The sequence below is a fragment of the Myotis lucifugus genome, unplaced genomic scaffold (assembly GCF_000147115.1).
Source record: "Myotis lucifugus unplaced genomic scaffold, Myoluc2.0 scaffold_56, whole genome shotgun sequence".
Lineage (NCBI taxonomy): Eukaryota > Metazoa > Chordata > Mammalia > Chiroptera > Vespertilionidae > Myotis > Myotis lucifugus.
The window spans coordinates 4,420,314-4,444,481 of NW_005871104.1; the positions used below are offsets into that span (position 1 = coordinate 4,420,314).

General features: G+C 45.5%; 1 protein-coding gene across 5 annotated transcripts in view; it reads right to left on the reverse strand.

Annotated features, from left to right (window-relative positions):
- GALNT10 (polypeptide N-acetylgalactosaminyltransferase 10) overlaps positions 1–24,168 on the reverse strand; it is a 166,963-nt gene that overhangs the window by 102,903 nt on the left and 39,892 nt on the right. Inside the window, exon 1 of one of the 5 annotated variants that reach the window (XM_023754100.1) lies at positions 4,035–4,073. The exons of the other annotated variants lie outside the window; for them this stretch is intronic. Coding sequence (XP_023609868.1) covers positions 4,035–4,058 — 24 coding nt within the window. The 5' untranslated portion in view covers positions 4,059–4,073. Of the gene's footprint in view, positions 1–4,034; positions 4,074–24,168 lie in introns of those variants that run through there. 5 annotated transcript variants of the gene reach the window in all.

Here is a 24,168-nt window from a genome sequence, read left to right on the forward strand (position 1 = left end):
CCCCAATCCACCTGCAGCTGCGAAAAACCACACATTATGCATCTTCTGGCCTCGCTCACTGAACAGGAAAATGTCAAGTCTTTTCCGTGTGACCATATTTCCCCATGGCCTTTGCATCATATGGCGGAGAAACCAGAATCACGTTCTCCACTGGCCAGCGTTCAAGCCAGGAGCAGCAGCTGCAAAAGTGCGCGCTCAGCAGGTGGTCTGGGCCGGTGGAGGGGCTCAGGCTGGAAACGGAGTCCTGGGAGGGGCAACCCCTTGGCATCCTTGGCCTCAGGAGACCCTCGGCAGCTCAGGTGCTCTCTGGGTGCCCTGCCCATCTCTCCATGGTCTCCTGGCCCCAGGCTGCTGCCCCCATTCCCAACCTTCCTGCTTGCTGGCTGTGCCTCTGTTGTTCTGCGGGCATTCCCACCTGCAGCCCCCCTTCCTGCCTGCCTTCACCTGCACCATCTCCAGGCTGAGCCCACTTCCTGCCTGGCAGCAGAGAGTACATAGAGGACAGGGCACCCAGAGCCTCCTCCTCTCCTAGAGAAGGCCCAGCAGGCCAACATTTACTGGGCTTCCTACCAGCCAGGCTATGCTAGGCAATTTACAGGCCTTATCCTTACAATAAGTCTCGAAGGTGGAACTATTATCATCGTCCCATTTTATAGATGAGAAAACCGAATAGGAAGTGGTCGCTGGCATAGGAACATGGAGCTGGATAACCCAAGGCAGAGGAGGGAATTCTTCAAGTTACTACAACTGAGGAGTTGCTCTTGACCTCGAGGCCTCTGATGCCACGCCTGCCCATTACACTGCCCACATCATGTCCCTGAATAGACAAACCACCTGCTGTAAGCCAGGCAGCTATTAGCAACTCCCCTCCCTATTATCCAACTTGAAGTGGACTCTGAGCATAAGAGAAGGCCCTAGGTCTGTGAAGAAATTAATCCCACATTACTTGTCAGCAGAGGTGCAGACTCCCTGCCGTTGCCTAGGTTACCTGCCTGGAGCTTAAGCCACTGCCGACACTCCCCTGTTTACCTTAATTAATCAGATTAGCCTGGCTCCCTCTGCAGGGGTGCACAGACTTCCCCATGCCCCCAGGATAAGCAAGGAATTTGGGGAGCCCTTCTTGGTGAAATGACTGAAGTACTTACTGCAGGCAGGTGGCCCTGGAGGCCAGTGTGGTCAGGAAGACGGCCACAGAGGGGCCACCTGGAATCAGGGTGTGAAAAGAGAGCCTTGCTGTCAATGGTGTTCATTTGCCAAGAAATTTCAACTATCACTCAGAAGGCAAAAATATGCCACCAGGCAGGGCATATTTACAGGGTGTATGATGCAGGCTATTCCAACGGACGGCGTGAGACCTGAGGAAACAGCTATCTCATATGTGAAAGGCCCCGTTCCAGTTTTCATATTTTTAAAAATTACACAAGGAGGCAGAGGAATGATGAAGCCGGTCTTCATAGTGCAGAGGGCTCAATTTCTTTCTTTTAAAAAAATATATATTTATTGATTTCAGAGAGGAAGGGAGAGAGGGAGAGGGAGAGGGAGGGAGAGAAAGAAACATCAATGATGAGAGAGATCGACTGCCTCCCCCGCCCCTCCCCGCTTTACTGGGAATCAAACCTGGAAACTGGGTATGTGCCCCAACTAGGAATCAAACTGTGACCTCCTGGTTTATAGGTCGATGCTTAACCTGGCTGGGCGAGGGCTCAAGTTCTAAGAAACATGCTCTGTCAGCTGACCTGAGTCTGAGCATGGGCTCTACAGGCATTTCTGCCTTTCAACTCCTTCCTCTTGTGGCATGTGTTTTAGTTTCCTATAGGAGTCATACATGACCGGACATGAGGCACTTACTGGGTTACTGTCAGGGCTCAAAGAACACAAAATTTACAGGCATATTAACTTCAGCTTTTCACCAGAGAGAAATGGACACACACAAGAGTCAGAACTCCCATACACACCCTTGGCTTTGGAAGGCTTAAGTGCAGCAAAATCATCTAAAGAAGCCCATGACTCTATTGTTAAACCCCATACTAAGCACGACCTTCTCTACACAGGGCCCCACCCTCTTTTACAGGAATTAAATATTTGTCCAGGCTACTGTTTCTTCAGTCACACCATTACTCCAAGTTATCCGTCTCTTTCGTTTTTTAAAGGCACAGAGTGAGCAATGTAAGTTGTTCCCACTGACCACTTGATGTCCCAGGAGCTGTGATTTCACATGTGACCCTGAGCAGGCCAGGCCTCAGGTTCTTCATCTGAAGAAGGGGGAGGATAATGGCTGCCCGGACTACTTCATCACTGTACAGAGGCTCAGAAAGGACCATGAACATGAAAACATTTTGTGATGATGAAGGGCCAGACAGGGGGGAGCGGTCATCACCATCTTCTGAGGATGTGAAATCACTCTGCCCATCTTGTCTGTAAAACATCTGGTGAGTCTGCGGGTCCAGGCCATCTCCAGCCTGACCCTTGTTCTTAGGCAAAATGATGCCGAGTTCGGTTAAGTCTATAACTGCTATCCAGTCACCCAACTAGACTGGAGCTAGAAAAAAAGTCTGCAGTGTTCGGTGGGCCGCAATGCCAATAAACGGCGCCGCTCCCAACCTCTGAAATGACATGAACGAAATCCCCAGGGGGAGGATCCTATTCCCTCACCAGGTGCTTGACTAACTTTGCTTTGGTGATGGAATCTGCCAATCGCACTACTGCATGTGCCATCTGACCTTGCTAATAACTGCTCAAGCTGCAAACTTCCTACTAAAGTCACCATGTTATAAGCAATTATTTGGCTCTGTGCAAAAATGTTAATTTCATGCTTGGTAAACACATCTCTTGTAAAAGACCAACCTGCCTATAAAAATTGCTTTTTTGACACCCCTAAGATAATCTTTAGGGGAAAGAAAAAGAAAAAAGAGAGAGAAGGAGGGTATCCTATTAATCCCTTTCTACAATCTTCTTTCTCTTGAGCCTTTTTTTTTTTGTGACAAAAGAGAAGTATTTTTGTTTTGTTTTGTTTTGTTGCTTAAAGTATTACAAAGAGTATTACATATGTCTCCTTTTTTTCCCCCGCCCTTAACAATCCCCTGGCCTCCCCTACCCGCCAGTGTCTTATGTCCATTGGTTATGCTTATATGCATGCATACAAGTCCTTCGGTTGATTTCTTACCGCCCCCACCCCCCAACCCTCCCCAGCCTTCCCGCTGTAGTTTGACAGTTTGTTCGAGGCAGCTCTGCCTCTCTATCTATTTTTGTTCATAAGTTTATAATGGTCTTTATTATCCATAAATGAGTGAGATCATGTGGTATTTTTCCTTCATTGACTGGCTTATTTCACTTAGCATAATGCTCTCCAGATCCATCCATGCTGTTGCAAATGGTAAGAGTTCCTTCTTTTTTACAGCAGCATAGTATTCCATCGTGTAGATGTACCACAGTTTTCTGATCCATTCATCTACTGATGGGCACTTAGGCTGTTTCCAGATCTTAGCTATGGTGAATTGTGCTGCTATGAACATAGGGGTGCATAGATCCTTTCTGATTGGTGTTTCTGGTTTCTTGAGATATATTCCTAGAAGTGGGATCGCAGGGTCAAATGGGAGTTCCATTTTTAGTTTTTTGAGGAAACTCCATACTGTCTTCCATAGTGGCTGCACCAGTCTGCATTCCCACCAGCAGTGCACGAGTGTTCCTTTTTCTCCACATCCTCTCCAGCACTTGTCGTTTGTGGATTTGTTGATGATAGCCATTCTGACAGGTGTGAGATGGTACCTCATTGTTGTTTTGATTTGCATCTCTCGGATGATTAGTGACTTTGAGCAAGTTTTCATATGTCTCTTGGCTTTCTGGATGTCCTCTTTTGAAAGGTGTCTATTTAGGTCCTTTGTCCAAAAGAGAAATATTGAGAGAAAGGTTCACCAGGAGGCAGAGAAATAACCAAATCAATGAAGACTAACTTCTAAGGAGGCTAAAATCCTTGTAAGTTCAGCGTGCACTTTCAGTTAGGTATAAGGAGTTTGGGAAGCCTGTGAATGTCACACCTTCAGGCTGCCTGACCTTAGCATCTTAGAGTTAGAGTCCTTAGCGATGATCTTGGTCTGAACATCTCATGCTGCTGGCGAGGTCAATGCTGGGGTCAAGATTCCAACCCAGAGACCCTGCCTGCCTGATAGTGTGCATTCAGGCAGGATGTGACCCTATGGCAGAGAGAAAATCCAAGTAGTTTTTTTAAAAGTTAAGGAGAGTGACTCCTGTCCTCCTCTTCCCCAGTGACTCCCTTCAGTGCTGTGTGCTCCTGACACCTGCCCCTGGAACAAGAAGCCACTGAAGAAGCAGACGGCACAAGTCAAGTCGAGAAGCATTTCTTCAGCATCTTTATCTTAAATATTCAACTCATATCTCAAGTCTTACTTTCCATTCTATTATATGGATGTCTGATTTTAACTATTTTTTTAAAAATATGTTTTTTAATGATTTCAGAGAAGAAGGGAGAGGGAGATAGAAACATCAATGATGAAAGAGAATCATTGATCTGCTGCTTCCTGCACGCCCCACACTGGGGATGAAGCCCACAACCTGGGCATGTGCCCTGACCGGGAACTGAACTATGACCTCCTGGTTCACAGGTCAACGCTCAACCACTGAACCACACCGGCCGGACATAACTGTATTTTAATGCAAAAATGTCTCTTTCCTGTATGTATGAAAGCCCATATATAGGCAAAGATCCAATTAACTACAATATTAGCAGATGCTATGCTCTTAACAGGGGACCAAAAGGCCAGGCAGGGAAAGACAAAATCAATTACAATTTGGAGCAAGGTTCTCCAGAAAATGGGTAAGGTTTTGTGTGTGTGTGTTTGTTTGTTTTTAATGCTAGTCCTTATCCTTATTTTCCCTGGCTATAGGTTATTTGGAAAAGAGAAAAGCACAAAGAAGAAAATTTAAACCCCCTACAGCAAGCTGGGTAAAGGGTAAACAGGATCTCTTTGTAGTATTTTTACAACTGCATGTGAAATCTGCAATTATCTTAAAATAAAAAAAATAATTTAGAAAATCCTCCATAATCCCAGCACCCAATCATAGCCACTGTTAATAATTATGTGATGACCCTTTTTATCTTGTTTCAATGGGCATGTCTGCAATCTGAAGACCTAAATGGAGGTCTGGATCCGGCTTTCTTCACCTACCATTGTGTCGAGATAAATTTGCCGTTATTAAAAGTTCTTTGAAAGTATTTTCAAAGGGTATATTATATTCTAATACATGGATGAATCAAATCCCCTACTGCTGGACATTTAATTGCTTCCAATTTTCCACTATTAAATTTTTTTTCATGTTACACATATTTTAATATGATAAAAATTTTCTTTTTAAGTTTCAATAAACATCTCACATTTCTGACTACCTCCTCAGGCTGGACTCCCAGAAAGAAAATTCCTGAATCATTTTTTTTTTAGGCTCTCATTGCACCTTAACAAAATTCTTTCCTGTTGGGAAAAAGAGATGGGCAACATTTGTTGTTGTTGTTCGAAGAGGATGGAAAATATCTCCATAGAAAAACTCCAGGAGACTGTAAAGTGCCTATTTGGTGATTTTCAAGTACAGGACCATCTGGGAGAAGGCAAGAAGGTCCAAGAAAAAAGAAAGCACAGAAGATGGTGGCATAGGTAAACACCTATACTCACAGCCTCCCACAACCACATCAAAATTACAACTAAAATACAGAACAACCATCATCAAGAACTGCTGGAAAGCTGGCTGAATGGAAGAACTACAACTAGAGAAGTAAAGAAAGCACACTGAGACTGGTAAGAGGTGCGGAGGCGCGGAACGGGCTGGTCCGCACCCACATGGGCTGCTTTTTTTATTGGGAAGGAGATCGTCTCTGTGGAGGCTGCCCGGAGGAACAAGGGGTCCCGGCCCCACACCAGACTCCAAGCCCAGGGACCCAGAGCTGGGAAAAGAAGTCCTTATAGGCAGTAAGAACTACAGGCTGTAAAAACCAGTGCGGATTAGGCTCAGTGACACAGAGGCTGCTGGAAACCCAGCTGTTCCTCTTAAAAGGCCGGCACCATGAACTGAACTTACAAGGTCCCACTTCCTCTGAGCTCCAGCACCAGGGCGAGGCTTTGGGGGACACAGACATACACGAGGAGGAACTGGATTGTCTGGCATCGGGACAGGAACTTGGGGGCGGCTTTCTCCCAGACGGAGGTGCTCACAGAGATCATTGTTCCTATGCTGGGGCCTCCCTGGTTGCAGGGCTGACTGGCAGCAATTTTTGTTTGCTCTGCCCTGGTGATTCCCTAAGACCCTGCCTCATCCAATTTACAACCCCACCCAAGCTGTGTGCAGTGGCTTTTGCATATGAATGGCCTGTCCTTGCTCAGGCTAAAATCTCTCAAACAACTGCAGCTGGGTCAGGGAGCCCCAAACTTATTAATAAAAGGCCCAACACCTGGGACCAGCACAAGCCTACCTTGCTGCATAGCTGGGCCTCATCTGGGCACTTCTAAACCTGATAAAAAGAGGAAGAATCTGCAGATCTCTCTGTAGCTCCTGCTGGGTGGTCCCAGACAGTGGCTGACCTTGCACCTCCCTGGAGACCCAAGAGCCAGTGTACCCAGTGGTCAGTGACAGATGATACCATATTATAACTCTACACATCCATAAGCAACACACTCATGGGGCAGACTCAGTGAGCACCAAAGCCCCACTGAAGCAAGTCCTGCTCCACAGTGGTGTCTCCTGCACAGCAGCTCTCCCACTGTAGTTGCAGCTGGTCCTCACAGCCAACTGGCCTGGAGGTCAATTCCTGCCAGTGACACCAACAGCAATCAAGTCTCAACTACAACAAGACTGTGCTCACAGCCCACAAAGGGGTGCACCTAGAGGTCCCAGCTCAGGTGACTGGGGAGGCTGAGCCACTGGGCCCTATAGAACACCTACTACACAAGGCCACTCTACCAAAACTCAAGGAGACATAGCAGCTCTACCCAACACATAGAAACAAATACAGGGAAGCAGCCAAAATGCAGAGACAAAGAAACATGTCATAAATGAAAGAAATGGAAGAAAGCAAACTACTGGATATAGAGTTCAAAACCACGGTTATAAGGTTACTCAGAATCTTCTAGAAACCTCCAAAAAAATGGAAAAGGACCAGTCAGAAATTAAGCATACACTGACTGAAATAAAGAATAATATACAGGGATTCAAAGGTAGAGTAGAGGATTCTGAGAATCAAATCAATGATTTGAAATATGAGGGAGCAAAAAATACCCAGCCAGAAGAGCAAAAAGAAAAAAGAATCCAAAAATATGAAGACAGTGTAAGGAGCCTCTGGGACAACTTCAAGTGTACCAACATTTGCATTATGGGGGTAGGTGCCAGAAGAGAGATAGTAAGATATTGAAAACCTACTTGAAGAAATAATGACAGAAAAATTCCCCTACCAGCTGAAAGAAATAGATTTACAAGTCCAGGAAGCAGAGAGAGTCCCAAACAAGAAGAACCCAGAGGACCACATGAAGATACATCATAATTAAAATGCCAAGGGCTAAAGACAAAGAGAGGATCTTAAAAGCAACAAGAGAAAAGCAGTTAGTTACTGACAAAGGAATGCCCATATGACTGTCAGCTGATTTCTCAACAGAAACTATGCATACCAGAAGGGAATGGCAAGAAATATTCAAAGTGATGAATAGCAAGGACCTACAACCAAGATTACTCTACCCAGCAAAGCTATCATTTAGAATTGAAGGTCAGATAAAGAGTTTTACAGACAAGAAAAAAGCTAAAGGAGTTCATCACCACCAAACCAGTATTACATGAAATGTGCAAGGGTATTCTTTAAGAGGAAGAGGAATAAGAGTAAGATAAAAAATATAAACAACAAAATGGCAACAAATATATACCTATCAACAATTTAATCTAAAAATAAACAAATAAGAAATCTAATGAACAGAATAAACTGGTGAATAAAACAGAATCAGAGGCATGGAAATGGAACAGACTGATGATTCTCAGAAGAAAGGGGAGTGAGGGGGAAGGAAGAGATTAAAGAAAGATCTTAGCCCTAGCTGGTTTGGCTCAGTGGATAGAGTGTCAGACTGAAAGGTCCTGGGTTCAATTCCAGTCAAGGGCACATGCCTGGGTTGTGGGCTCAATCCCCAGTAGGGGGCATGCAGGAGGCAGCCAATTAATGATCCTTTCTCATCATTGATGTTTCTATCTCTCCCTCTCCCTTCCTCTCTGAAATCAATAAAAAATATATTAAAAAACAAAGATCTTATATGCATTACCTATGGCCACAGACAATAGGGTGGTGAAGGCCTGGGGTGGGGTTAGAACCGGGTATTGGCGGGGGGTGACATCTGTAATAATCTCAACAATAAAGATTTTTTAAAAAAGGAGGTCCAGGAAACCCACAAACCCATCTGCCTGCAAACTGTGGTGGGGGCCTCACCCAGCTGTCATGCTTTCCTCACATCTCAATGCAAAATGATTTTTGAAGAGAGACGCACTAAACCAGGACATATGGGACTGTCTTTTGTCAAAGGAGGCTGTTCACTCTTTTCCTCGGAGGGTAATAACTGGGGAAATATGCATAAACCATTGCTGCTAGGATATAAACAGCATGAAATTATCCAAACTTGGAGCCATTAAAGATGCGCATTGTGAATTTAGAATCAAAACACTCTATAAATTCATAGCAAATCTGCGCATTGAAAAATCAGCCCGGAGACCGTAAAAGCAGTTGGTTCGAAGGCTTTTGCCAATGCTCCTGACTCTATTTCCTGGGTGGCACAGGCTGTGAGAGCAGCGGGTTTCCCTCATGGACATCAGGAAAACAACGTAGCTCCAGGTCCTTCCCAGGTGTGACATTCTCAATGATTGGTTTTACCATTTATTCTGGAAGGGATGTGGTCAAGTCCTCCCTCATGTCTCAAGACTGCCTGAGACCTTGCTGATTTTTCTATACTTGGGGGAACAGGACAAGGAACAAGGAACTTGACAAATTACGACAAGGCTCTGTACACCCCCACCCCTAATACAAATATTGCCAACAAGGTTATGGACGGTTTGGAAAATTAACTGAGAACTCTCTCTCCTCAGAAATTATGCTTGCTGGCGATTTTAGTGTTTCCCTTGGAGAAGAGAGAACATTTTCCACTGCCGTACCTCTTCCCACCCTAGGAATGAGGTCAGGAGGGAGCTGGGACTGGTGGCCACTTGTGTCATTTCAGGCTCACTGGAGGCCAGAAGAAACCCTCCTGTTAGACAGGTGACACATGGGTCCACAGTGTTTGCTGTGAGTTTCCGGCACTCCCTAAGAACAGCTAACTGGTCCTGTACTGCCCAGAAAGGGAATTACTTCCCTCTGCGGAGGCTGAAACACTACTTGCTTAGTCTCATCCTGGACCGAGACTAAAGGGTCAGGGTAGAAAGCCAAAAGGCCTTTCAACTTGTCTCTGTCCCTTGGTATTCTAACATTTCCACCTGCGATAGAAGATATATACATATGTATATATTTGGTCATTCAGGTGACCAAAACAGGTATCTTAGATATATTTGGTCTTTGTCCTCAATTCCTGGCTCACAACTCCCAGACCCTTTGGAATTTCCTAAATAATGAGAGCAACAATGGTGTCTCTTGTTATGTTACTGAGGTGACTTTTGGATCTCACTTAAGGCTGATGGACAGTGGACCTACCAAGTGGTTAGAGGATTGGACCTTTCAGTCCCACCCCCTGATTTCGGGGAGAGGAGAAGGCTTGAGGTTGAATCAATGATTTAGTCCATCATGACTACTTGGTAAAGCCACCATAAAACCCACAGGACAGCTAATGGGCCCTTTTTTAAAGAGCTTCTATGTTGGGGAACCAGAATGCTTCCACATGCCACTGCTTGCTTACACACACACACACGTTGGAACTGAGTCCAGGAACCCCATTCAGCACCTCACTGTCTTTCAAAATCTTATATACCAACTTATTATTTTGAACAATTTCATTAGAAAAGCTGCAATAATAATAAAAACCAGTAAACTCTACACCTAGGTTTACCAATTATTACTATTTTACCACATTTGCTCACTAACCTATCTAAACATTTTTGTTGCTGAATCATGTGAAAATAAATTGCAGATGTCATGATACTTGACCACTAAGCACACATCTCTCAAACAAAAGAACATTCTCCTACCTAACCACAATTCCATTATCACGCCGACATAAACTACAGGGTGGGGCAAAGTAAGTTGACATTTGTTCGTGTGGAAAATAATACAATGATTAATGAATAATAATACAAGAATAAACTTTCGTGTATTCACAACTATAAACCTACTTTTGCCCCACCCTGTATTATCTAATATACACTCTATACTCAAATTTCTTATTGCCCTCCAATTACTTTTTTCAAAAAAAAACAGTTCATTGATTTTTATAGAGAGAGGAAGGGAGAGGGAGAGAGAGGAACATCCACGTGAGAGCGCAACATTGATCGGCTGCCTCTTTCATGACCCCTATGGGGAATCAAGCCCGCAACCCAGGCAGGTGCCCTGAGTGGGAATTGAACAGGCAACGTTTTGATGCCCAACCAACTGAGCCACACCAGCTCGGGCCAAATTACTTTTAATTTATTTTTTAAATTGACATAATTCACATAACATAACGTTCACCCTTTTAAAGTGTACAATCCAGTGGTTTTTAGTATTCTTGGAAAGTTATGCAAACTTCATCACTAATTCTAAATCTCTCATCACCGCAAAAAGAAACCCTGTACCATTATCAGTCATTCTCCCTCCCCTAGTCCTTGGAAACCACTAGTCTATGTTCTGTCTATGGATTTGCCTATTCTGGACATTTCATATAAACGGAATCATATAACATGTGGCCTTTTGTACCTGGCTTCTTTCAGGTAGCATAATGTTCCAAGGTTCATCCATGCTGTAGCACGAATGAGCACTTCATTCCTTTTAATGGGTGAATATGCTATTCCATGGTATGGATATACCACATTTGGTATATTCGTTCATCATTTGATAGACATTTGGGCTGTTTCAACCTTTTGTCTACTATGAATAATGCTGCTACTATGAACATTCCTGTATAAGTTTTGGTGTGAACATGTGCTTTCATTTCTCTTGGGTGTACACCTAGGAGTGGAACTACTGGGTCATATGGTGACTCTGTGTTGAACCTTTTGAGGAACTGCAGACTGTATTTCAAAGCAGCCGTACCATTTTACAGGCTCATCAGCAATGTCTGAGAGTTCTGACTTCTCATCCTCACCAACACTTGTTATTGTCTGTCTCCTAATTGCTTTTATTGCTGAGCTGGTTTCCTCCCCTTAAACCAGAATCTAATCAGTGTTTCTGGACATTTACTGTCATTCGCTTTTGTTTCTTTAATCAGGACCAGTTCCCAATCTTCTCTTGCCTTTTCTGATGTTAACATTAAAAGAATAAAAAGAGTCCAGCCGGCATGGCTCAGTGGTTGAGCATCAACTTATGAACCAGGAGGTCATGGTTCGATTCCTGGTCAGGGCATATGCCTGGGTTGCGGGCTCAATCCCCAGTGTGTGGGGTGTACAGGAGGCAGCCAAAGATTCTCTGTCATCATTATTGTTTCTCTCTCTCTCTCCCTCTCCCTTCCTCTCTGAAATCAATAAAGATATATTTTAAAAAAAGAATCTAGTTCAGAGAAGAGGTTCATCCCTGATTCTGGTGGATCCTACAGCACCATTCCCTTGTCCATTGTACAGACAGCTTGGGAGTGCTGACAGTGAAGCCTCCAGGGAGATAGCCGCCTTAGCCTTGTAAGAGTTCTGGCTGGAGGCCAGCTTAGTGCCAAGCAAAATGTCGTGCCTTTTAACTGGGGAATGTTTCCCAACATCCTAATGCTTCTGTTCAGGGCCAGTCGGGAGCTCAGGGGAAGGGCGGTGGGTCAGGCTGAGTGGAGGAGAGCAGGTCTGAGGGGCACTGGGGAACCTGGGCACCTGCCTCAAAGTGGCCCTTGGTGACACCGGCCCAGCCAGGCTGTCCTGGGTGCTGGAGTTAATTGGGGTCGCTGAACTACAACAAGGAATAGCACTGGAGAATAAAGCCCACCAGGGTAATGAGCTCTGACACGTATTGCATCTCAGACCATAGCTAATTAAATACTCCACAGCTTCTCGCACAGGAATGAAGACTTAAAGCACTGAGCTGAGGGGGACAGGTCAGGGAACCTGGGACCTAGTCCTGGCATAGCCACGGATTCCCTACAGGAAGCCAGGCAGTTAAGTCAATGTCTCTGGGCCTCTCCTTAATCCATAACGTGCGGGGGGAGGAACACATGGGAGGTTTCTTCAAACATCAGGAGTCTCTCGTTCTACGCAGGATACTGTCAGTTCCTGTTACTGAACAACTCAGCTGCATTCTCATCGAAGGGAAATCATAGGAAGAAGAGCTAAATGCAATGCAGCTAAAGCCTCTGAAGTCACCACCCTGCTAGTAACTCACACGAACTATCTCTTCACATTTATGTAACACCTCATGGCTCTTCTGCATGTGTTACCTTACTTGGCCCCATATGGAGTAGAAAGGGTCTCCTTCTCATTTTACAGATGGAGGTTCGCAGATCTGAGGTTAACTCATTCATTCCTGAATAATAATCATGAAGCATCCGTGTGCCAGGCGCTGTGCTAGGTAGGTAGAAATTTTCCCTCTTGAGCTTTCAGTTGAGCAGGAAAGACAATTAAATAAGCGACAACAAAATGCAGGCAGCACCAAGCTGAGGGACCTGCAGGGAGTCCATGCAGAGGCCCCTAACCTCGGCTAGGGTTCTGCCTCAGGTGCCATTCACAGAGGGCAGGACTCCCGGGCTGTGGGAGAGATAAGCCTCAGGTAGTAAGAGTAAAACTCTTTCCTGGGGCCTACTTGGCTGGTGGAGAAGGGCAATGGAACACTTTCCCTGGGAGCTGAATCAGAGCTACATTATGAATGAACTGCAGTGCCCAAGGGCCTCAGCTCCTAGACACAAGAAGTCAGGGCGAGACTCCCACGGGACCTGAAGCTTTGCAAGGTGCTGCTGGACAGCGCCAAGAGCGGGGTCCCTCTCCTCTGGTTCTTGGTTTGCTGGTCTCCCCCTCCCCTTCTGTGAATAGGATGAACTAACGCTTGCTCTTTAGCTCAAATCTACTTATGAACCTTCAAAATGTTCTAACTTTCTCCATGAAAAGCCAAAGACAAACCATGAGTTGATGCGTTTCAATGGTTCTCATAAAATGAAATTCACAGCCTTAGGAAGCTTTACTGACCTCTGACGTCAAATTCTTCAAGGCTGATTGGCTGGACACAGCTGTTTAAATAATGCCTCCCTCTCCCCCCCTTCCGACCCACCTCACACTTCTTCAGTTAATAGGGCCATTTCATAGCTCATCCCGTGAGAGACAGAGGAAAGAGAGTGGCTGGTGTCTATGCTTTCTGCAGAGGCCGGTTCATAAAGCAATATTTATACATTCCCTTTAAGCTGACATTGCATAAGATCTATTAGCAGTTAATTAAATTGTAACCATTTTATACATTGACTTCTGGTTGTGATCAGCATCTAAATTTACAGATCCACGAGGCCGCATTGACTTGAGTGAAGAAGCTAAATAATATTCACTTAAAAGAGCATTAAATTGTGCAGAACCATCATGAGCAGTCAATAAAGGCTTCACGTTAAACAGAATTTAAAGAGATGGTATTTGCTACTTTACTCCCTTGAGAAACATATGCCTTGAAAAGTTATTTCCTACCCTTGAATTCCCTGCAACTACCGTGGTTTTGACAATATTCTGATGTGTTTAAAATGAACACTTAAAAAACTTCATTAGAGGTATTTGCGTTCATCCAAATGGGGGTGCGTCCTGGATCGGGAAGGGAAAAGAATCAGGAGACTAATTAAGGAACAAAGGCTCAGCCAGAAAACACCGTTCCAGAGGCATAATCTCCTTTGCCAGGATCGGGCAGAAGACTGGCTGCGCCAGCTCCAGCCTCCTCGCCTAATCCTCCCTCCTCAGCAAGAAGCGCAAGACAGTGTCTGGAATAGTAATGTAATTATGGACAGCCAAAACCCCTCATCCATGAAGGACGAGAACTTGGAGTCTTTCAACTACGGGGAGGAGAATCAAAGGCGCCAAAGGGTGGCTCTTTCTTTGGGCGGGGTGGTTAGAACTGTCTTTGTTTTTTCCTCTAGAGCAGGGGTGGGGAGCCTTTTTTCTGCCAAGGGTCATTTGGATATTTATAACAGCATTCGTGGGCCATACAAAATTATCAACTTAAAAATCAGCCTGCTATATGTGGTCAAATATTTAATTAACTCACCCCTCATGCCTTGGTAGGGCCAGACCAAATGATTTCTTGAGCTTTATCGGCCAGCGGGCCGGCCATTCCCCTCCCCTGCTCTGAAGTATATGCTTCTCAGAAGAAAAGGAACGGCTTTTGACCAACACATGACGTCTAGTTAGGTCAAAGTGGGGGCTGCACTCACTCAAAACACAAACCAAATATCCTCAAATATCTTTCCCCCCAAAAGAAATGTAAAATTTTTGGGGGGTGCTCATGTTTCGTCCTTGGATCTAGATTATAAAGTCCTCTCTTTTCTGAAATAAAAGATGCAGGGTTCATGGGCAGGGATTGTGTTTTATGAATTTTATATTCCCTAGTTTTATTAGCACAGGGACTAGTACACAGAGGGTGCTAAATAAATGTCTGCTGATTGACATCAGAATACTTCCTGTTGAAGTTAAATTTAACTATGCTAATTTCAGTTTGGAAGACTACCATCTTGAAGAATATTTCCAGTGCGGCAACTTATAGCACATGAAAGTATCATGAAAACCAAAATATGATTTTCAAACCGTATTCTACAGGGGTGTAGGGGTCAGCAGACACAACTCACCACTCGGGTTGTGTTTGGAGGGAGGGGTAAGAGGCTGCTGGGATGCTGCCCCATCTCATGTCCATTTCAATAAAAACAATTTACTTCGACCTGTTTTCTAAGCTAGAGTGTCACATAAAACATCCACTGAAGAAAAATGTCCTACAACTGGATATTCACATAGTTTCAAAGTATCTCTCTACAAGATACTTATTAATTGCAAAGTGAAAGATAGTAATTTTACACAGGAGAAACCTGGCACATGCCACCTTAATATCGCTGATAATAAGACATCAGGTACCTCCCATCTGATGCACTGAGAAGGGTAATGTCACTTCTGTGGTACTCTTGCCCAAAGGTGTCAAACTAATCACGAGAAAACACCAGACAAACCCAAACAGGGACATTCTACAAAATAACTGGCTCCTCTTTCCAAAAGTGTCAAGGTCATGGAAAACAAAGAAAAGGCTGAGAAAACGTCACAGGTTGGAGGAGACTAAGAAGATATGACAACTGAATGTAACGTGAAATCCTGGAACTGAAGAAAGAACATTAATGGAAAACTGTGGCAAGGTTCATATAAGGTCTATAGATTGGTTGATAATATTGTTTCATGGTCTAGATAATTGTACTATGATTGTGTGAGATGTTAACATTAGGAGAAGCTGGGTGAAAGGTATAAAGGATTATTTTTGCAACTTTTTTGGTGAATCTAAAAGTATGTCAAAATTAAAAAGTTAAAAAAATTCTGAATTAAATAAAGTTTAAAAAAATCACCAACCAAGAGAAATGTAATTGGACTTTTGGTTTGATCTTCACATAGGACAGAGGCAAGCCTCGCTGGGGACCAACAACAGTTAAACCTCATGATCAGCCCAGCTGGCGTGGCTCAGTGGTTGAGCATCAACCTATGAACCAGGAGGTAACGGTTCCATATCTGGTCAGAGCACATGCCCAGGATGCGGCCTCCATCCTCAGTGTGAGGCATGCAGGAGGCAGCCAATCAATGATTCTCTCTCATCACTGATGTTTCTGTCTCTATCTCCCTCTCTTTTCCTCTCTGAAATCAATAAAAATATTGAAAAACCCACAAAAAATTCATGATCAAAGCTGCAAGTTGTGAACGGTCATGAAGAGCCAGCCCGTAATGTCCTGCACCTGCCTGGAAGAAAAAGTTCCAAAGGACAGGAAATAAAGATCATTCACAGAGATGAGCAGGCTGACCATTCTGCACACATGCCAGAGAAGCACAGAAAACCCACATCCTCTTACGTGACAGGATCATAGCTGGAATCAGTGAGCCAGCCAGTAAATGTCCCATTTACCTGGTGGTCAATCCCACAGTCTCCATCAATCTCTTCCCAGTGCGACTCCACATTGGGCAAGTCCGACAGCCTTTGGATTTATTTACAGAAAAATAATAGAATTCCTGTCCAGCTTACTAAGTTAGGTATATGTGTGAATTGTAATGTTATTCATTTTAAAAAGCTTGACTATCTGGTTTCTCTGGGTAATGCCCAATTACTCCCTAGAATAAAATAAAAACCAAATAGTGATGGAGAACACCTCAAGACAATATAACTAAAGAAGACACTGGTGAAGAGGCAAAGAGCCCAAGGAGACTCTGAAAACATTCAAGGTTTGCTTCTTCCAAAGGCACATGGATGTGAATGGGAGGAAGGGATGGGAGAGGTGGGAAGGGTGGGGTCCCTGGCTAGCAATGGAATCCACTCAGGTTTCATTTGAAAAATTCCTAAGATTCTTGTAGTCTATCCCATAATGTATTCATGTTTATTTTCATACAAATATTATTAAATGTCAAGTAAGTAGTCCCCTCACTCAAGTCATGTCCATGTTTATTCTGTGGATTCTCATACCTAGAGGTACACATATCCTAACTTCTAGAAGCATGAAGTAAGATGACTTTAAAAAATGTATATTTATGTTCATAAGATCAGTGTTTCCCTTAGTACAAACAAGTATTTTAAGAAATATCTTTTAAAAAAATATTTAAATCTTAAAAGCACAAACATATCTGCAAAATCCTCTCATCCAGAAAACCTCACTCCCTAATGATGGCAGGTAAATGAAGCATTGCTCTACTAGGAGGTTGGGTTAAGACCCTAGGAAATTTATGTTGTACATATATTAGTTATGCATGGGAAAATAAAGCCTGCCCTTTCCTTTTCTATTATGAAAAGTGTGGGTTTGGCAAATGCTCCAACGGCCCTTTTACTTTTTATAGAGGATATCTGAACTGCTGGTAAGGGATTACCTGTGTTTGAAGTGGTAGTAAAATTCTGCATTTGGTCCTTTTTTCTTGGAGAGCCAGGATCCTGGTTAGGGCTGTTTATTTGGTCCTCGAGACACTCAATGAACATTGAGATACCTGTTGTTATAACATAAAAAGCAGGCAACTGCCTGCCCAGCCTTCATTCCTTTGCTTTCCTAGAATCCTCACCCTGGCCTTGGGGAAACAGCCTTCTCCCACTGTCAGTGCATGAGGTTTAGAGGGGCTGGCCTCTCCCTCAGTCTCATGAATGGAAATTTGACCCACATACCACAGAGTAGGCACCCTCCTGACCATGATGAAAGGCTTCAGGGGCAAGTACTTGGTCCAGAGCGGACACAGAAGATTGGTTCGGTGACTGTGACTGGAGCTGCGAAGCTGCAGGAAGGGTGCCTGGGGCTACTGGAGGCCGCTGGTGCCATGAGGAGGAAGGCTGTCTGAGGAGAAGCAACCGGCACTGATCAGAGATTCCTGGAGACTTCTAAGACCCAGGATCCGGCCAGGCCTGAAGGCAGTGAATCCCCAATCTTTTCAGTGACATAATCCACTAAATTCCCCCTTTTTCATAAGCCAGTTTGAGAAGTTTGTCACTTGTAACTGAAAGCATCCTAAGAAAAATGTCTTTTTTGAAAAATAGCAACTATTAGGAAGCAGAGATGAAGTGGGATTTTGTAACGTCTAAAATTCAACTTTAAGATCCAGGGTTTGGACAATTCCACTCAGGTAAAAATATAGTCCTGAAGGCAAGAAAGCATAAAGAAGTCAACAGAACACTGGTTTGGAAGTCAGCAAACGGGACTCAAAATTGACTCTGCAACTGGCCAGAAAAGGGCCGTAGGCAATGGCTGAACTTCTCTGAGCCTCAGTTTCTACGCGTCTAAAATGGGAGTGGTTACTTCACATGCTTCGTATAAAAGCCAAAGAGAAAATGGATGAAACAGTGAAGCATTGCCCAGTGCAACAGGAACATTTCTTTCCTTTGCTGGGGTACAGGTACGATGGGAGGGGATGACATGAGCAGCTGGGTTTGGGGAGACAGCTGTTGAGGCCCAGGTAGAAGAACACCAACTGCGGCTGACTATGAAACAAGGGGCGACAGCAAGCCATCTCACCCAAACAGTGTGCCAGTGTTGGAGGACAAATATGTGAACCTGATATCTGATTATTAACCTCATCACATACCCTCTCTCTTTCGCCTAACATTTAGGAACACAATTGCATTTAACTAATGGAACTTCTGGGGGCTTATCTAGCTCCTGCAACATACCAGGAAAACCTCACTCACTTGGTGATGTGAAATAATAAATAAATGAAAGAAATGAATGAAAATAGATGAAATCAAATGAGACAAGTCAAATCAATGAAAAGAGGTCTCAAACTGGGGGGCTAAGGTAGCCTCCAATCTACAATGGACCACACACAGGCATTTAGTAGTTAGAATATTGCTAACTACTAAAAATCCAGAAAGTTCTCTGGATTCCCAGCCCCATTAGGAATCTGCATTTGTTACCCATGAGTAGGGTAACAAATCTGGGACCTCAGGAAGCTATCAGCAGGCTCTCTGTCGACCTCCTCATTCCTGTCTAGTTGCCCAACGGCTCCACCAGAGAATACTGTGAGATAAAACTAGGAAATGTAAGTTGAGAGCATACTATGGAAGTCTCGTTATGCCTGGACAAGATGTTTGCACTTAATGTCTTAGTCAGAAGAGAAAGGGGTAAATGTTTATTATCAAGAACTGATACCTGGATTGAGCCACCCAGTGGTCATTTCTCACTCCAACCCCTTCATCCTTCTTAACCGAACTCTGATTTCTTTTTTTAATCCTCACCAAAGGATGTTTTTTCCATTGATTTTTTTTTTTTAAGAGAAAGGGAGGAAGGGTTGGAAGAGAGAAAAACATTGATGTGAGAGACACATTGATTGGATGCCACCTTCACATGCCCTGACCAGGCTGGGGATTGAACAGCAACCGAGGCACATGCCCTTGACTGGGAATTGAATGGGAGACCCTTCAGTCCTCGAGCCGATGCTCTAACCACTGAGCAAAAACAGCCAGGGCAAGAACTCTGATTCTGTTCAGTTATCCACCCTTCAGGTTTCTGAATCTAATGGAATGTCTGGAGCTATGGCAACCATCTTGTGACAAAGAACTTGAACCTGGGGAAAACATGCTGAGTATGGCAGCATGATGATAGAAAGACGGCAGGAATATGAATCTGAGGCGATGCCGCTGAGCCACTGAATGAATTAATCTCACAACTGCCTTTCTGCTAGGGACCTTGTTATAGGAGATAACAAATCTCCAGATCATTTACATGAGTTGGGTCTTCTATTGCTTGCAGCTCAAAGCAGCCAAAATTATAAATGGGTTTTAAGTGAAAAGAATTAAAAACCTGACCTAGACACTGATATGTAAGACTTCAAGAAATGCCTTTAAACAGGCCCATGCCCTCAGTGGTCTGGAGGACTCATGACCCATAAGTTGCCCAGTTCTGTAGAAACACACAGAAGGTTCCAGCAGTCAGCTTAAGTTTACCACTTCATCCCACAAGTCAAGCTCTTAAAGGAGTCGATCGCAGGGAACAGGGAGAAAAATGAAAAGGAAATAAAATTGAACAGTTGCCTGCAGAGAATACCAGCTGCGAGTGATTGATTTCCATGGAATCTCCATTTGTCTCCCTAGAATTTCTTCACCAGATCTCTGGCACAGGTCACAGAGAGGCGTGATGCTGCTCACGCCGGAGTGTGGTCAGGAAAACCACCTCCCCTTAATCACCTCTGAAGGCCAAGGAGGCGAAGACAGGTGATCTGGGGGAGAGCAGACAGAGATGCGGCTCCCCCCTGGCCCCATGGCAATACTCAGGTGGCAGGGGGCTGCAACCAAGGCGGAGGTTAGCCTACTGGCTACTCTATTAGGCGTTTCCTCTCCCAGGCTGGTGAGTTCCTGAGCTCTAGAGAGTTTGTGCCTGTCCTGAGTGTCTTCAATCCATCAACTGCTCAGGGCAAGAGCTGGTATGCAGGGCTCCTCCACTGACCCACCATCCTAAAAAACCATGCAGGGAAAGTTACCTGGAGGAAGGGTATGGACTTGGGGTCACTGGGGTGGGAAAGGGTAAAAAAGAATATAAAAGGATGGACGCACAGGGTGATTGTACCCTGTTATCATTTCAAAGTGCCACACCTTTCACTTGGGGAACGTTCTTTGTCCCGGAAGGAATGTTCTCTGGTGTTAATACTGGAGTAAATTTGCCCAGTGTGCCCCTGCCCACAGAAAGGGAGCCCTGAACTCAAAGGGAACAGAGAGCGCGCCCAGGGCAGTGGTACTTAAAGTGCAGTTCCCAGACCAGCAGCATCAGCACTTCCCAGAAACTGGTAAGAAATGCAAATTCTTAGATCCCACCCAGGCTGACTGAATCACAACTCTGGGGTGGGTCCAGGAAATCTGTGTTTTAAAAAGCCTTCCAGTTGATTTTCCTGCACAGCATGCCTAGACACTCACCTCATGGTGGAGGGGAAGGGCGGCCCAGGGACTTAACGAGACTTACTCGGGATCATGTGGCTGGAAAGGAGCAGAGGCTGACCTGGAATCGGGGTCTGACTCTCACCTAGTGCTTTCCCGTTGCATCGGGGAAGGGAGCAAAGCGACTGCAAACTACTTCATAACCATTTGTAACCATTTCTAGTATTTCTGTATTCCTCCCAGCAATGAATCTGGAGCCCTGAACCCCAAACACCCACATTCCTAATATGAGACGATAAGACCAGGGCACCTCCCTCTCCCACTTCTGACTCTTCTGTATGGCTGGCATTAGAGCAAAGTGCCCACATTCACCCAGTGACTGAAGCCAGAAACCCCCGCCACTGTGGGGCAGAGCGGTCCAGAGCAAGAGCTGAGCAAGCACACTGCCTCGGCTCAACCCCAGCTACCCGACGTGCTCTCGGTGTCAGTGTGGGCAAGTTTTAGCCTTTCTGAGCCAGTTTCCTCTGCTGAGACTTGAAGACAGCAAGTTTATAGAGACAGCACCTCTGAAAATGAAATGAGATGACCAAGGCCAGGTGCTCAGCACTGTGCCTGGCACACAGCTCCGTGCTCACCGCATGCCACCTGTCATTGCTGTCCTCAACATCAGCTTGTCCCTCTGCTCCCCACGTCCAACTGGCGACCAAGTCGTGTTGACTGCACCTCTGTGACGGTCCCCACATCTGGCCTCTTATCTCGTCTTTGCAGATTCATCCCCATGACCATGGCAGCAGTTCTGGTCCTCGTCTCGTCCCCCTGCATCACCACACAAGTCTTCAAACTGGTCCTGGCCTCCAGTCTGCTCGCCAGGCTTACAGCCCAGGGAGCTTTCTTAAGTGCACAGCTGAGCTGCTCATTCTGCCGCTCGAGCTTCCTGAACGCCAGTAGCTCCCCACGGTCTTCAGGTCTTCAGGGTTGAGTGCCAGCTCCTGAGCAGAACCCACGAGGCCCCTGGTGGTCAGCACCTCCATCTTCACTTTACATCTGGATGCCCCCCACTTGACCCCACGCTCTACACCTAAAAACTTTTGGAACCACCAAAACTCTGGCCTTTTCCCTCTGCCAGGAATGCTGGGCCCCCATCTGCTGGGAAAATCCACATTCATTTTCCGGATGCAGCCCAGTGCTGGCGCCTCCTCGGGTCTTGTTCTCAGGTAGAAGTGACTGCCCCTGTTCGGGCCCTCTTGGCTGCTGCGCCGGCTTCTCCCACACCTGTTCCACTTTACTGGGCTCACATGTGTTCACATCTGCCGCCCTTGCTGTCTGCTGGATTACCACCGCCCTGGCATAGAGAAGGCGTCCTGAACTTATTTATTACATGGATGAACACTGAACGCCCCCAAGTTCACCCGCCCTAGCGCTGCCCTCGGGCTCACAGACACACCACCTGCTCTGGTGCTCTCTGGGAAAGCCTTCTGGGGTTGGAATCTCATCTCACTTTGAAGCAGGCTGGAATAATTTTCAGACAAATGTGGCGGAGTTATGCAGTGAATAAACCAGGCCATTTGACTGATATCTAACTATGCAACCCATCCATCACCAGGTGGCCATGCAGTGCCCAGTCTGGGCAGAGCCCCCAGTTTAGGAGAAAATGAGCCTTCTCATCCCCAAATGGTGTGAAATATGGCAACAAAAGCTAAGAGCCTGCTGCCCTGGCCTGAGCATGGGCTGCAGACTTGGCCTCTGGTTCCTGGTGCTGCCACTCACACTCACAGTGACCGGGCAAGCCCCTTCCTGCTTGGGCCTCCGATCCTCTTCTGTAAAATGAGGGCTGTGGACTAGAGGCTCTCTAGGTACCCTTTAGAGCTCAGAGCTCCAACATCTCAGAAGCTTAAGTGCCACTTATAAAAAGAGAACAGGCACGACTCTCTCGCTTTTACCCCCACTCCCTTCTGGGCACTTTGCAGATAGAAATACAGTTTTCATTGGACAAATGAGGTGACTCTCCCTGTGTTTCCCAGGTACTCTGAACCCAGGACTGTTTGCCCGGAGGACCTGGAGTCTTCAGCACCTGCCCATGTAGATAACTTTCCCTCTCTTTGAGGTTTAACTTTCCCTCTCTTTGAGGTTTAACCGTGTATTATTAACACTGCCTAGTGGTTAATAATACACGGTTCAGAATCGGACGCCCTGGTCTTCCATTAATAGCTGTGTGACCGTGAGGAAATTGTTTAGCCACTCTGTGTCTGTTTTCTCATCTGTAAGATAGAAGAGGTAACAGTTCCACCTCCTGGGGTCATTGTGAGGATTAAAATACGTAATACAGTTAATTCTTTCAATGGTGACTGCCACAGAGTAAGCACTCGGACAAAAATGAAGTTATTGTGTTCTTGGGAAAAGAGTATTGCTGTCTAAAGGCATTTCAGGCAGGGCACGGACCCACTCAAGAGGCTCAAACCTTGTAACCTGATCGTCTCTCAAAGGCCCCACCTCCAAATACCATGACACTGGCTCTCTTTCTACGTGAGGACACGACGAGAAGTTGGCAGTCTGCCACACGGAAGAGGGTCTTCATCAGAACCCGGCCACGTGGGCACCCATCTTGGACTTCCAGTTTCCAAAACTGTGAGAAACAAATGCCTGTTGTTTGTAAGCCACTGAGACCGTGGCACTTCACTACAGCAGCCTGAACTAAGACACGTAACAACAACAACAACATGTGAGTGTATACGAACATGTAGCTGTGGTTATCTCTGGACAGTCATAATCACTGGGGGATTCTCTTTTTGTGTTCATGCTTATCTGTATTTTGTAAGCTTTCTACAACATCCTCACTCAACCCCAAAAGTCTCTCCATTCCAGGGACTCTGGGCCGGCTAATCCGGCAGCTCTGCTCCCCAGCTGCGGCCCAGCATTCCCCGGAATGGCCAAACTCCAAACTCCCACTCTCAGGAATGGGCCGAGGTAGGGCCTCTCCAGAGGGGTCTCATTAACTGGCAAGAGGCATTCTTTCCATGGGCTTTTCCAGAAAGATCTCAGTTAAAAGGGAGACTGACAGGGGTCCGAAATGGAACATCCGTCAGACAGAATTCTTGGGGGCTCAGAATACTGTACTGGCAAGGAGCCGCCTCGCAGTAACACCTCGTCATTTACTGAGCACTTAAGCTCTGCTCTGCACTGGAAAGCTATGCTAAATGTATTCTGAGCACTATCTTATTTGATCTCTAGAGCCTTGCAAGGCAGGTATTTTTCTCCCAAATTAAGGATGAGGACACTTGAGGCTCTGCCATATCTTGCCCTGCTCACATAGCTAGGAAGTAGCTGAGAGGGACTCAACCCCAGGTCTAACTCTGCTACCCACCACAGTGAAACGGCATCTTCTGACTGGTTTTGTAGACCTCGGTGTACGTGGCCTTGAATTTCCCTTTCCTCATCCAAGGGGCTGGATTCCAGATTCATAAATAAGATACTTACAGCTAGATACCCCGTGTGATTTTTCCCCACTT